Source organism: Terrapene carolina, unplaced genomic scaffold (assembly GCF_002925995.2).
Source record: "Terrapene carolina triunguis isolate 2854851 unplaced genomic scaffold, T_m_triunguis-2.0 Scaffold23, whole genome shotgun sequence".
NCBI classification, from domain to species: domain Eukaryota; kingdom Metazoa; phylum Chordata; order Testudines; family Emydidae; genus Terrapene; species Terrapene triunguis.
This window is the reverse complement of record NW_020664374.1, coordinates 10,693,809-10,709,905: the sequence shown is the minus strand read 5'-3', so window position 1 is coordinate 10,709,905 and position 16,097 is coordinate 10,693,809. Positions and strand designations below refer to the sequence as shown.

The 16,097-nt window shown below is 40.5% G+C and overlaps 1 protein-coding gene across 1 annotated transcript in view; it reads left to right on the top strand.

Annotated features, from left to right (window-relative positions):
- The window catches only part of LOC112103629 (anosmin-1), a 171,128-nt gene that overhangs the window by 16,486 nt on the left and 138,545 nt on the right, over positions 1–16,097 (top strand). The window contains exon 2 of the mRNA XM_026649525.1: positions 15,079–15,126. Within this exon, the coding sequence (XP_026505310.1) occupies positions 15,079–15,126 (48 nt within the window). The remainder of the gene's footprint in view (positions 1–15,078; positions 15,127–16,097) is intronic.

The window sequence follows — 16,097 nt, the reverse complement described above, 5'->3', positions numbered from 1 at the left end:
CAAACTCCCTCCCAGAGCTTGCACCCCTCACTCCTGCACCCCAACCCCCTGCCCCAGGCTCAGCCTTGAGCCCCCTTCCACACTCAGAACCCCTCGGCCCAAGCCAAGAGCCTGCACCCCATCCTGCACCCGAACGCCCTGCCCCAGCCTGGTGAAAGTGAGTGAGGGTGGGGGAGAGCAAGCGACAGAGGGAGGGGGGAATGGCGTGAGTGGGGTGGGGCTTCGGGGAAGGGCTGGGGCCTTGGGGAAGGGGTGGGGTAGATCCTGGGTTGATCTTAAATTCAAAAAGTGATCTTGTGAGTAAAAAGGTTGGAGACCACTGTCTTAGACCAATGATGCCTGCTTTTGAAAAATCCATGATGAGTGTTGTATTAATTTCAAGAGAAAAAGAGTTAAAGGTGTTATAAAACCAACATAAAACAGTGAGGGGTCTGGGTTTTTTTTTCTATGGAGACCTTGATTTACTTGGTTTCTTGGAAAACACCAGAAAGCACCCATTCTAAAATTGAAAGTTTATTGGTCAAATACAAAAAGAGCAAGAAAGGAAACAAGCATGTATACCGAAACTGAAATTGAGTGATTATGTAAACCAAACTTAGTCAGACCCTATCAAACTCTCTCTCCTTTTGACATTAAAATATCAGTCTCTTATTTTGATTAATAACCTTTCTTTGATGAAACAGGTTAATTTTATTCTCAGTCCTGATATGTGAAGGGCATTCATATATCCTGTTTTTAACAAACAGACAGATACAAGGTGGAGGAGAGATAGCATAGAAAAGATGGGTGAAACATGGCTTTGTTGATGTTTTTGGAACACTGGGCTGCTGATTAATTATGACTGGATGCGTTTACTGGCAAGTCAACCAAGACATCTGATGCTTGGACTCTGGTTCACATTCTGGTCATGGATCTCATCTCATTGGATCCTATCTCCATAGACAAGGCAGGTTTGGATGAATAGAGTATAGCTGATTTCATGATTCAGTGAAAAGCCGAGAGAATGAGAGATTGCATCAGAGGAAAGAACCGATGGCGCCAGAAAGCAACCCAACAAGGGAAGGGAAAACCAGTACAGGATCTTATGTCACCTTTGTGGTATGGACAATTAGATATCCCCACTGATGGGCTAAGGACTGGATGTCATGATACTGTCATGACTTTCAGCACTTGCAGGTGAAAACAAAGTTCCTTAAACAAGAGAAAGGACAGGCGGCCTTCCTCTTGAAAAGAAAGTCCCTTAGCCAGGTCTGTTCCTTCTGACTTGAGATGGAGGAAGCTGAGATTAGTCAAGATGAGATGCAATGCTGGCAGGTTCAGGGATGAGCTGGGGGGAAGATGATTCTTTTTTTCCCTCCAAAGTCTTTTTTTAGGAACCCCAAAAAGGAGTAAGAGCGGGTGGCATATTGTATCCTTATTATTTTGCCCACCAATTAAATAAATTTCTGTAAGGCCAAACTTGGCATAGGTAACTTTGCTTCCACATCTTCTTGCTTACTAAATATGATCTCATTACAGTCCTTGAGAGTTATATGAGTAAGCCATTTTTGTGTGTGGACTAATCTAGTTATGCTGTCTAGTTTTCTTACACCTGTTCATAACATTAATTTATTGAGAACAACTTCACCTGTTTTCCATGAACATAAGAACATAAGAATATAAAAGCAGCCATACTGGGTCAGACCAAGGGTCCAACTAGCCCAGTATCCTGTCTTCCAACAGTGGACAATGCCAGGTGCCCCACAGGGAATGAACAGAACAGGTAATCATCAAGTGATCCATTCCCTGTCGCTCATTCCCAGCTTCTGTCAAACGGAGGCTAGGGACACCACTCCAGCCCATCCTGGCTAATAGCTATTGATGGACCTACTCTCCATGAACTTATCTAGTTCTTTTTTAAACCCTGTTATAGTCTTGTCCTTCACAACATCCTCTAGCAAAGAGTTCCACAGGTTGATTGTGCGTTGTGTGAAGAAATACTACCTTTTGTTTGTTTTAAAACTGCTGCCGATGAATTTTATTTGGTGACCCCTAGTTCTTCTGTTATAAGAAGGAGTAGATATCATTTCCTTATTTACTTCCTCTACACCAGTCATGATTTTATAGACCTCAATCATATCCCCCCTTTGTTGTCCCTTTTCCAAGATGAACAGTCCCAGTCTTATTAATCTTTCCTCATATGGAAGCCATTCCATACCCCTAATAATTTTTGTTGCCCTTTTCTGAACCCTTTCCAATTCCAATATATCTTTTTTGAGATAGGGTGACCACATCTGCATGCAGTATTCAAGATGTGGGCATACCATGGATTTAGAGGCAATATTATCTTATTATCTATCCCTTTCTTAATGATTCCCTACATTCTGTTACCTTTTTCGACTGCTGTTTCACATTGAGTAGATGTTTTCAGAGAACTATCCACAATGACTCCAAGATCTCATTCTTGAGTGGTAAAAGTTAATTTAGACCCCATCATTTTATATGTATAGTTGGGATTATGTTTTCCAATTTGCATTACTTTGCATTTATCAACATTAAATTTCATCTGCCATTTTGTTGCCCAGTTACCCAGTTTTGAGAGAACCTTTTGTAGCTCTTCGCAGTCTGCCTGGGACTTAACTATCTTGAGTAGTTTTATATCATCTGCAAATTTTGCCACCTCACTGTTCCAGGTCATTTATGAATATGTTGAATAGGATTGGTCCCAGTACAGACCCCTGGGGGATACCACTATTTACCTCTCTCCTTTCTGAAAACTGACCATTTATACCTTTTGTTTCCTATCTTTTAATCAGTTATCAGTCCATGAGAGGACCTTCCCTCTTATCCCATGACAGCTTACTTTGCTTAAGAGCCTTTGGTGAGGGACCCTGTCAAAGGCTTTATGAAAATCTAAATACACTATATCCACTGGATCCCCCTTGTCCACATGCTTGTTTGTGGCCCTCAAAGAATTCTAATAGATTGGTGAGCCTTCTTCAACCTTCTATTCATATCTTCTTGACAACTTCATAATCACTTAATTTCTCTGCAATGGCCTTATCATCTTTGAGTTCTCCTTTAGCATCTCAATCGTCCAGTGGCCGCACTGGATGTTTAGGAGGCTTCCTACTTCTGATGTACATGGTTAATTCTAAGCAGGCAAAAAGTCACAGGCTATTGTGACATTTAATTAACTTTTGCATAATTTCACAGTTGAACTAGGAGTACACTTTGTAGGCCCAATTGTCACAACAGTGTCCATACAAATACAACAAGAAACAATATATTAATTAATGACATGCAAAATGAATTCCTTCAATGCCATCTTAATGCATCATCCTCACATCATCCTCCACAGTTCAAGGCCAGAATAAATAGATGAACTATGAACCAATATAATAAGCTATGTCATAAGATAAAATCAAAGCTGTTTTTGTTGGGCCAACAGAGAGAGTGAATTCCATAGTCGAGGCAGGGCCATTCTCTGAAAATGACCTGCAACCTAGCACCTAGAGTTTGAATCAAGGGACAGAGTGTTAGAAGAAATTATTCCAGATGGTCTTATCTCCCACAGTGATAGACTGGGGGAGTAGTTGCCTCTAAGATAGCCAGGAACTACCATTCAGGACTTTTAAATCAAGATCAACACTTCAAATTTAATCCAGAAGTGAAATAGGAACCAGTTTATGATTATTACTATAACATGTTCATCCAGATGCCTTCAGATTCAGAAACATCCCAAAATTGTAAACCTCATCAACAAATGTAAATCCTGCAATATGGGGGTGGATGTCAACCCTTCATGCCTTAAAGATGCTTGCCCATACCTATTGGCATACATCTTGTCAGAATGAAGCCTCAGCCAAATCATTTTCATCCAAACCTCTCTCAGTGCCAAACATGAAGAAAGCAAACAGACCACACTTTCCAGGTCTAGTGAAAATGATAGATAAATTTAAAAGTCATCTACATAGTGATAGTTCTACAACCCAACACACCTCATTATCTGTCTTACCAGCCTCATACATGCAGGAAGATTGATAAAATGGGATAAAACGGGGAATAACACATGACTGGTGTTAGTCATATTGCTTAATACGATACTGGAAGGTGTTCAAATGCTACAGTGATGAGCATGGTATAAGAATCTGAATAGAATAGAATGGGATGAAGGTTCTTGGGCAGATAAGAAGTTGCCTAACAGCAATACATGGGACCTTCCAAAGATGGAGCCATTATAGCATTATATAATGCTATAGGATTGGATGATTTAAGGAAAAAGTACTGGTCTGTGGTATCAAGCACTGCTTAGCAAGAGCTACAATATGTTGGAAAAAGGGAATTTGTGTTTATTTGAATTTTCTGTATTTGAGCATAAGTTATATATATATATTGTGTGTGTGTTAGGAAGTTTGGCTTGAGACCATAGAAAGAATATATAATACAGTTGCAGACTTGAGAGCTGGTTCAAAGAATTCCATATCCAATTCTGCATTTTTCAGAAGCCATTAAAATGCTATGGATAATGCAGAGGTCTAAACTGAAAGGTGGGTTTGAGATCTAAAACTTTACAAAGTTTCCAACAATTGGAGCACAAATGAGCTTGTTTATATTTTACTTCCTTTACCTGATGCCAAAAACATTTGAAACTTGACAGTAAATGATTCCTCTGCATACCAGTTATACCACTGATGACCGGGGATGTGTCAGTGTCAAATATTTCAGTCTTGTCCTGAAGGGATAGATATTTTCTTTTTATAGTACATCCTATCCTCACTTACCAGTTGTTAGACTGTCCTCTGAGCCTCTGATACATGAAAGGCTTTCTGATTTCTAGAAAGCTTTATCAGAAAATGATAGAGAGAAATACTAACTTAATTCTTCCTCTGATTTCTGCCACTGAAAATCATTATTATAGAGGGATTTGGTAGCTCCCCGGTACTTCAGGCTTGCGTAATAGTTACCATTCTGTTCCGTTGTTTTAACATTTAACATTTAACACTTTCACATTTCAGGTTGATTTTTTTTTCCAGAATTGGTCTCTGGTTTTATTTCCAGGATAGATGATTTTTTTTCTTGTATGGTTTCAGCAAAATGTTTCAGCTGTATTGGCATGAGAAGAGCAGGAAAAGGAGAAAAGAAACACCTTTCTAATGATCAGAAAATGACGTGACCTTTTAAAAACAGCGAAGGCAATAAAATGCGGGGGAGGGAGAAAGAGTGTAACAACTGAAATTTGTCCTGGAAAAAGTCCTCAGTGAGGAAAAGTGTCTTTAAGTGTTCTGGTGAGAACTGGTTTGGAATTGACTGTGAGCCTTTGAAAATAGCACTTCACGCACAATACAGTTCTGGGTTTACTCTTAGAACTTTTCCAAATATTCAGAGTGAAGATGGGCTGTGCTGCAGGTTTACACTCAATTATTTGGTTCCTGAATTACCACAAATTGGTTAGGACTCATTTCCAAACATTTCTGGGAAACTGGTAGACCTGGTAGATGGGATGCTTCTCATCCTCATCCTGTGTACTGAATGAGGCAGTGTTCCTGTGGAAAAGAAAGCCTGCGATCATATAATTAAAGCAGGCATTGTAATACATATGCAAAAGAGAGCCATATTAAAGTTACATGTGCTACTTTAATATTGGCATTTCCCAACCTTTGAGAGCTTTTTTTTTAACTTTAATAATATTCTCTTAGCATAGTGTTTGTTTATGGAAGATTATATGTGTATGTATATAGTTCCCTTCATTTATTTCTATATTTAACACAATAGAACATCAGACTCTTTTCACAGCAACCTGAGAGACAAGTGAAGCACCCTGTAGTACTGAGTAATGTTCTGTATATGCTAGTTAAACAGAGTCCATGAAATTCATTTATATGGCCACCATGTAGTACATTGTATTTAGCATGCTAATTGATGAAGTATAATGAAATAGACCAAAGGTGAAAACTTGCTGAGTTTTACAGAGGCTTGGAATTAAATTACAACACTAATAGCTAGGTTGTGCCAATAGGCTCAGTCCTGCAATCAGTAACATGGCCAACCCAAACACGTGATAATAGAACCTTTCTGCTATACAACACTATCATGTGCTCTTACATCCCATATATTTTATAGATAAACTATTTTAGAAATGTTTCAAAATATTCAGTCACCACTGTTTCTTGTATCCTTAGCTTTGCAAGGGCATGAGGTATTGGAACCTGAAACCTGTCATTAATACAGGAATTGATCCCCCTTTTTTATTTACTGCCCAAGCTGAGCCTCAGGCCATTGTAATTTTCAGAGGAAAATGTCACAGTCTGGAGGAATGATGGAAAATTTCTCTTGCATGTTGATATATATAGGACAGCACATCCCTCGTCCCGCGCTGCTTCCCGCAGGCCCCATTGGCCTGGAGCAGTGAACCGCGGCCAGTGGGAGCCGCAATCCGCCAAACCTGCACACGCAGCAGGTAAACAAACTGTCCTGGCCCGCCAGGGGGCTTACCCTGGCGAGCCGCATGCCAAACGTTGCCAATCCCTGTGTTAGACGCTACTCAGCTGTTTGGAGTATTGGAAGTAGTTCTGGGAGAGATGGATTAGTGGGCAAAGCGCAGGCGAGTGCAGTACATGATAAATACATTTTATCCCAAGTATCTTTGCAACGGACCACGAAATCCATAATGAATGATATTATGTATATTATATATATTGAAGTTGTCCAATCAAAGATTAATATATATTATCATGTTTTTCTTTACAAAATCAAATGAATTTGCAACATAAGTTGCACACAAATGTTGCCCAGACCTGGAACATTGCTGAACTTTTAAACGTATCTAGTTTGTGGCTCAGTCATACTTTAATGTGATTACTAATGCAGTCCAAATATGGCAGCTATATTTTGTGAAATGTATGTAGCTGTTTTTTCCTCTGGTACAAAAAATATTTCCAGGAGGTTACATCCTGGTAGATACTAGATGAACGTTACTTTCCTAGTTTATTTTTTCAGATCCAATAAACTCTATTTTGAACCTTGAGGAAAAGCTAAAGTGGAAACTATGTATCCTGAGGAAATATAGTTTACAGAAAAGTGTACAGTGCAAATCTTGGTTGTCTTATTCATGCAAGTAGATCCATTGACTTAAATGGGACTATGCACCTGAATAAAGCAGGCAGGATTTGTCCCAATGCTTTTGAATATGAAATTCCATATTCTACCTTCAAGTTATCATTATTTGCTCTTGGTTCTTTGTCTCATACTCCTTATTGAACTTTATTTTAAATCTAAAATTTTCTTTCATAATGTGACTGAGATTGCTGCTTCGTTGGTAGGGGATGATTTCTAGAAAGTGTCTCGGAGTAGTTCGTAAAACCACAAGAAGGCAGTCATAACTCACGAGTGCTGCAGAAATCAAAAAGATTGTCTGTGCTCATTTGTTTGTACAGCTTTGTTTATCTAGTAGTTTTTGTGTCCATTTTTAGTAGACACTGTGGTAGAAGGAAGAAATGTAATCTCCATTAAAGGCCTAAATTAAACCATAACAATGTATGGTATATAATTTTAAGACTACTGATCTCCTGTTCATTCTTCTGTTAATGAGGTTTAGATTTTGACAGCTGTCTCTCTAGGAGATTATTAACTATGATGGCCAATCAAGAAACACTGAAGTCGCTGGAGTTTTTGTAGCACTCGATCTTGACTTTATTTTTTTATTAAATCAGTCAGAAAAGTATTCATCAATTTTATTTTGCTGGGTCATATCTTTTTGATGTGTTATGTGTTGTAGCTTTACAGATTTCACTATAAACTAGAATAAACACAGTCTGTTATGTAAATTAAGAATAATCTTTGAAATCATTCACAGGAATTACATAGGATCAGTAAAATGTCATGGGGAGGATATTTTGCTATCATTTTCTTTCCCACCTATCTATAAAAGTGAAACATAGATACCAGTCTTGCACTGAAGTCCACAGAGAAATTAGGCTGATACTTTCTACACCTAACAGCACTGTTCATAATTTGACATAATTTGGGATGTAGTTTTTCTTAAAATAGTATTGGTGGCTAATCTAGATGATTAAATTCCATATCTATTGTTAGGCTGTATGTTATCTATGGTAATTGAATTTTGGTTTGTGTTTATAGGGCTGCAATTAAGTCTTCAAAACAGATCATTAGACACGTCAAAGCTTCATAACTTCTTCTGACAAGCAGTGATCCTTATAGCTTCACGCTACTGGGTTAGCTGGAAATCCAGGTTTACTTTTCTGCAGCTTAGGTAATTGTGACATAACTATGGGTTTTGTTCAGAAATCTATGTATTTCATTTTGCTTTGACGGATCATACAGTATACAGAGTTCTCCTACTCAAAGCAATAGATGCACTCCAAATATGTATTCCAAAATACGGACTACCATTTTGGATTTCTTCCCAGGGAACCTCAGCCCCAAATTCCCTGCAATAGACAAACAACTAATCCCCCTTTTTTATTTACTTAAATGATGCTAGAAGAAATGCCAGGAAAAGGAGGCTGTGATGATTTTATTTTACAAACCTCATTCCTGTTTGCCTAAATATCAGTCACAATCATTCCTATTTCCTTACACAAATAATACCTAAAACTAATGCTCATTATTATTTGCCCTCTCACATTACAACTTACCAGGTCACTGAACCCTGATAATTAAATTTGTTATTTCTTTTACTTATTAGACCAAATTTCAATAGGCCAAATACAGAGCCTTTACTCCATAGTTAAACAGTTGTCATTTGAGGCAAAACTCACAGTAAAAGAACAACCTATGTAGAAAAGAGAAAAGTCTGTGGGTATCAATCTGTGGAGTTTCCTAGCAGTTCTTCTGGGTGTTCCTCTGCCCTTCCCATGGCAGACGCCAGGGGACCAGCCCCCAAAACCAGCGTATCCCTGGGATCTGAGCGTATCTTAGATAGCCCTGTACTCTGGCAGACCATCGTATGCAAGCCTTGTGCCTCCATGCTGGCTCTTCCAAATGCTGCCCTGAGAATTACCCTCAAGAGGGACAAGCAAGTAGAAGCTAACACTGTCTATATCCCTGGGTTCAGTTAGGAGAGAAGCCCAGGTTGTTCACCCACTCCCTCCTTGCCATCTCCAAATGTGCAATGCTGGATCCTACCCCCTCCCTTTCTCTTCAGTCAAGTAGTTCCTGCAGGATTGGAGTCTGTAGGGGAGGCATACCACAGAGGCAAAACTCTCCTACTCTGCAGTGACAAGCTGTCTTCCATATGTATGTGGAAGGGAACATGGGGCCATAAGCAGGACTCCAGGATCTGGCCTTGTGGGTTTGGGTTTATTACATGACTTATTTAATTCAAAGTCAGCTCTTGCCATCATTTGTTTCATCCATGGCATTGTATCAACTGAAAAGATTAAGTGATTTTCACTTCCAAAGAGGCAAGTGTTCATGAATCATCAACAACATGCAGCTCCTCATTGATTTTCAGCTTAGTAGTAAGTACAATCATGTTTTACTGTATTTTGCCCCACTTAACTTAAAAACCTACTCCATTGCCCCCATATGACCTGCCCAAGAACATTATGTGAAAATGGGATTTTGATATGGATCAGTAGTTAGCAAATCTGTTAGGCTATGTCTACACAGCAATAAAACATTCATGGCTGATCCTTGTCAACTGACGTGGGCTTATGAGGCTGCAAAATTATGGTGTAGATGTTCAGGCTTGGGCTGGAGCCCGAACTCTGGGATCCTGTGAGGGAGGAGGCTCTACTCTCAGCCTGAACATCTACACTGCAATTTTTCAGCCTCATAGCTTAAGTCCAGCGAGCCTGAGTCAGATGACACAGGCCAGCCCAGGGTGTTTAATTGCTGTTAAGACATTCCCTTAGTGTCAAGAGAGAGTTTCTTGAACAGATGTCTTGCAGAAGCTTCTTTAATCTGGCATCCTGTGATTCCCCACAGAAAAACACTGAAAACCTCAACAAAAGGCAGGTCCACTAGTTGCTTACTGATCATCAGTGGCCAGGAAGGACATGTGTCCTTAGTGGAGAAACTAAACACTGTACAGACAAGGACATGCCCTTACACTGGGTTGGAGAAGGATAAAGAGCTCTTCTGGGCTTGTGTTGCACTAACAAGGCGCACCTGCAATGGTAGAAGAGAGGGTAAACAACAGACAGTGGGACCTGGAGGGGCCTAGGGAGCCCTGCCCTTCCCCACAAATGGTGGAGAATGTGGGCAAACTATGCCTGCTACAAAGGGTTTTTTTAAAAAAGCCTTAGAGAGGATAGAGTCCAGCTGCTCTGCTCAAGATGGAATCGGAGTGGTGGTATAAGTGGGTGGCAGAGATACCACGAGATATTAACCACCCAAGGGACTAACTTCACTTCCCAACTGTTGAAGGAATTATGCTTCCTTCTGAAGGTCAAGTCCCTGAAAACCTTGGTATACCAACCACAGATTGACGGTTTAGTAGAGCAGTTTAATAACACCCCGAAAGGAAAGTTAAAATGCTTTGTCAATGACAACCCTAAGCAGTGGGACTGGCTACTTCCACCAGTCCTTTTTGCCACTGGGGAGATCCCACAAACCTCTACAGGGCTCTTCTTATTTGAGTTGCTGTATGTCTGCCAACCGTGAGGCATCTTGGACTTGCTACGAGAAGGGTGGGAAGAGCAAGATGTTAGTGCCTTACGTATGACCCAATATATCTGAATGAAGGGAGAAAATTAGAAACATAGGGATGTTCACCAGGGAGAATTTGAGGAAGGCAGCAACCCTAAGAAGATCCACTGGGATGGGAAGTTTAAGGAAGTGTTCAGGGAACTGAAAACATGACTATGCCAGGCAACCGGGCTCTTCAACCCTGATTTTTCCTGGAAATTCATACTACATACAGATGCTTTGAACATCAGTCTCAGCACTGTTCTCTCACAGGACTTTGGAGGAGAAGAACACCCAGTCCTATACCTAAGTAGGAAGCTATTCCCTAGATAAAAGTCATACTCATTTATTGAAAAGGAGGCATTAACGATCAAATGGGTGGTAGATGCCTTCAGGTTTTGCCTGTTGTGTAGCCACTTCTCCCTAATCACTGATCTGAATCCACCCGTACGCTGGATTCAGACCATGAGGGACAAGAACCCTCTTTTAATGAGATAGTATCTTGCATTACAATCCTATAGTTTCTGAGTAGAACACCAGACCACACTAACGCTGATTTCTTGTCACAAGAGTTCGGGGATGGAGTCAACCGCCCCTTCCCTGTGAACGTCCATCCCATCATGAGGGGAGGGGTATGAGAAGGGACACGACCTCACACTGGGCAGGGGGAGGCTAATGAGCTATTCTGAGCCTGTGATGTGCTAATAAGGTGCATCTGCAAGGCTTGTTGAACCTGGAGGAGGAGGAGCCTAAAAGGGGAAACTTACCACAGGCCTCTATTAAACACAGATAGCTAACTCCTTCCCTATGCAATTTGAATCCCAGTTTCTGCAAATTAGAGAAAGTTAAACGGATGTGGAGAATGCTATCAAATTGATTTATTTCCATATTCCTGAAGATGGATTGCCTGTCATTTTTGGTTAGGTAAAAAAGGAATCCCCAAGACCCTATAAGAAATTCTCATTAATGTATTTATGCTGTGTATATAGATATACATGCAAACACCATAAACACAGTTAATTAGTAAGTGAGTGAGTGGTGGGAGAGTGTTATATCAGTTAGGAGAAAGTGCTGTTTCACAGCATATAATGTTTAGGCTGCAGAGATTGCTGACAGGTTAATGAAAAATGTTGGGAATAAGATGCCTGTATGAGCTGCATTTGTAGTGTTGTAAACTCATGCCATCCCCTTAATGTTTGCCTTAGCAGCAGCTATTGGTCTGTCTACTCAGTAGCTCTGTTTCATGCAGGTGACAGGTTGTCATATGAAGGACTTATTTCTACACTTCTCTCTTCATTTATGGGGCTTTCATTTTTGACAGAAGAAGCTTTTGAAGAATAGGAGTTTCAATCAAAAGTGAATCAAAGATTGCAGAAAGGAACAGACTTTCAAAAATGATAATAGGGACGTAGGGATTGTCATAACAGATCAGACAAGTGGTTCATTTAGCCCAGCCTCTTATCTCTAGCAGTGTCAGGTATCAGATACTTCAAAAGAAGGTTCAAGAAACCTCATAATGGAAAATTATGGAATAAGATGCCAATGAGGGAAGTTATTTTTGTCATGGCTTGCCTCCATAGCTGGCAGTTTCCAGTTGCTTTGGAGGGATATTGTGATAATACTTATTAAAAGTACTTCCCTGTTCCAGGCCATGGATATAAACAAGGTTCTTCAACTGTTCAGTGCTTTTCATGCTTACAAGTCCTCTGATCCGGCAAGGTGCTAAGAACTTTCTGTACACTGCTGGATTCCCTCTGTTTCCATTTACTATGGAGCGGAAGGCACAGAACCCCTGTGCTTTGCATCTTGCAGGATCATGCCCAATGATGTTACTGGCTGGGCAACTCGATAGTGCAGTGTGCATGCACACCTGTCAGAAGCAAAGCATCTAAATATCTTTGTCAGTTTCTTTATAAATATTTGTTTTTCATGTTTTCATCAAAAGCTTGAATTATGTACTTGTAATATTTCCGAGGCAAATGGCTTTGTCATCTTTCACTTTCTAATCACTTGCATTTGAATTTTTGGTTCATTTGTTTTAAAATTTAGAAGGAAATTTTCAAAGGCAACCTAGCCTTAAATTTACAGGTCAAGTACAATGGTCAGATCATAGTCCCATTAAAATCAATGGTAAAACTCCCATTGAATTAAGTGGTACTGGATTTGACTCTATAGAAATACAGATAATGCAAGGGAATCTAGCAGGTAAAATGTCCAAGCTAAAATTCAGGAATTCAGATACTTTGAAACATAAAGTTTTATCCAGATGGGTTTGCATTTAAAAAAATCACTTCTTGAATGTAAATGCTATTTGTGTTAGTCATTTGCAAAGGGAAAGGAATCAGGGTTTAGAATGTTAGTTTCTATATTGTTCAAGTAAAGCACTGAAAATTTGCTCTTTCACCTTATAAAATACAGTATAACGTTCAGTACATATTAGTTTATATGCAGCTGACTCTGCTAAGTGATGGTTTTATGTGGTTCTGAACTTAGAATTTTTTTTAATTGAACACATACTAGTTTACAGTAGGAAAATGCAAATGTTTGTAGATGTAAAACATTAAAAAGAAGGAAAGCCATCCATGTGGATATTTGTTGAGGTATTGTTCCAAGTACCAGATATAATTAAAAAACAAGAATGCTTTTTTTGTTTCAGTAGAAGGGGCTGCCTGACTAGGAAATAAAACAATAAATTGCTACTAATCTGTTATTGCAATCATTGCTCTTTCTGTTACGTTTTTACGTGAAGAAGTAAGAAAATGAAAGTAGCATGTGAAATATTGCTTTAACATTTCCACTGGCTAGATTTGAAAAAGGAATCAATACATTCTAGAGTGACATTGAGGATAACACTGAAGCATTCCCACTCGTGTGTGTTCTTTATAGAGATCCTAAAGTTTTATTTCAACTATTTATATCTTTTTAAGGGGTTGTGCATGACTTCTGTTTTTATATTTAATTATTCTTGTGTCTATAAACATTGTAGCTAGTAAAATTCTAAAATAATCACAGCTAAATATGAGATTGTATATATGAAGCAGTGGTTTTATAGTAGATAATTGTGAAGATGAAAAGGCAAATGCACATAAAATATTGAAATCAAATTATATGAATCAAGAACCTTTTAAGACTGCTACTAAAATGAGCTTTGGATAAGTGGAGTACCGGTTGCTCATCTTTATATATACCATCTTCTAAGATATTCTAGCAAATAGCTGTGATGCTAAAAACATCTACTCTGCCATATAAAAATAAACAAAACTAAAATTCATTACTGGAACTAAGTGGAATTTCCTGACCTACAGATGCAGGTCCTCTCTTCTACCATATTCATCTCCAACAAGCATGTACATAATTTTAATTGCATTAATTGAGCTTGTAAAGTAGAAGTGTAATTCTTGTTAATTCAGTGTTTTAAATATCTGTCCCTGTACTTCATAATGGGCTGATCCAAAGCCCGTAGAAATCAATGGACACACTTAAAGTGACTTCAGTGGGCTTTGGATCAGGTCCAATATGCAGGTCCAAATTCAGAAAGGGTATGTACTGCGTCCTACCACCATCCTCTCTCTATTTTAATCACAGAAATGTGGAAATCAATGTTTATAATTCAAGTCCTAGCCAAGCAAAGCGCTTAAGCATGTGCTTAGCTTTAAACATGCAAGTTGTCCTGTTGATGTCTGAGACTATTCATGTATTTAAAGTTAACCGCGTGTTTTAAATGCTTTTGCTGTATCAAGGCCTTCGTGTCTGCTTTAAGGGGAAAAAATGGACAAAATGATTTTCTTTCCTATGCTCATATCCACGGACCCCACTATACAGAGTAGGTGAAAAATAATAGATGAGATTTTGGAATTTTAGGTAAACTTGCACCCCAGGGGGAGGAAGTACGATAGTGGTTTTAATCCACCTTTGCATCTTATCAATCCTGAGCTACTTTGGGGGCCGTAGAGACCCTTGTAACTTAGATGCCCTAAGAGCTTGTCAGAGTTACACCAGCCTCCCCCATCAGCTGGAGCACTGCCTAGAATCTCCACAGTGCTGCCTGATATGCTCTGACACATTCCTCCTGTTCTCAGTTCTGCCCCTCAGCATGCCTCTACAATCAGTGCTGGGTTGGGGGATCCTCAGAAGGCAGCCTTATGGCTGGGTTCCTCTGTGTCTATGCTGGGGGAACTCTCTCCCAGTTGTAACCAGGGCTTTTAAGGGACCTTTATGCCATGCTAGGCCTTTTACCCAATGTAAAGGGGCCAAGGCAGGGATGAGGACCTCACCCAATAACAACTAAACAATTGTCAGGATTGTTACTGATACTGGGCTTATATTGTAACATCAGTTTCCAAACAGAATTAGAAGAGAAGTTCAGCCTAAAAACTGATGGCATGATCTGGGCAATTTTTAATGACATATTTAATATTAATATATATATATATTTTTCTTTTGCAGAACAATGGCTCCCTTGTTTGGTGCCAGAATCATAAACAGTGTTCAAAGGTACGTGCTTCTTTAACTACCCAGGAGCTTTCACTCTGGTTTTTGGAAATGAAACTTGTCTTTGACTTTAAGAAACTTGTCTTCCGAAGGAGCTGATAAAGATTTTTTCTGAAAAACGCTCGCTATGATAAAACATAGTCCTGTGATCTTTATAGTCAGATAAAGCACCCAGAGAGCCATATCCTCTGCTGGTGGAAATGGGAATAGGCCTATAGCAGAGGTGGGCAAACTACGGCCTGTGGGCCACATCCGGCCCGCGGGACCCTCCTGCCTGGCCCCTGAGCTCCTGGCCCAGGAGGCTAGCACCCGGCCCCTCCCTTGCTGTTCCCCCTCCTCTGCAGCCTCAGCTCAGCTCACTGCGCCGCCAGCCACCGGTGCTCCAGGCAGTACAGTAAGAGGGCAGGGGAGTTTGGGGTGGTGATCAGGAGGCGGGGGTGTGGATAGGGGTTGGGGCGGTCAGAGGGGGGGGAACAGGTGGGTTGAATGGGGGCAGGGGTTCCGGGGGGGCAGTCTGGAAGGAGGGGGGGTTGGATGGGGTGGCGGGGGGCAGTTAGGGGAGGAGGGCCTGGGGGCGGTCAGGAGACAGAGAGCAGGGGGTGGTGGATGGGGCAGGAGCCCTGGGGGGGCCATCAGGGGACAGGGAATGGGGGGGTTGGATGGGGTAGGAGTCCCGGGGGGGGCTGTCAGGGGGTGAGAAGCAGGGTGGGTCGGATAGGGGTCGGGGGCTGGGCCACACCTGGCTGTTTGGGGAGACACAGCCTCCCCTAACCGACCCTCCATACAATTTTGAAAACCCGATGTGGCCCTCAGGCCAAAAAGTCTTGTTAAAGCGTACGTCCAATAACTCTGAAATACTCCAACATTAGACATTTTGTTCAGTTGGATACTTAATATACAGCATAGGACTGAATTTCTTTGACAAAATTCTTTCACAAATCCCAGTGGCTCTACTGTTACCCTTTCTCAAACTG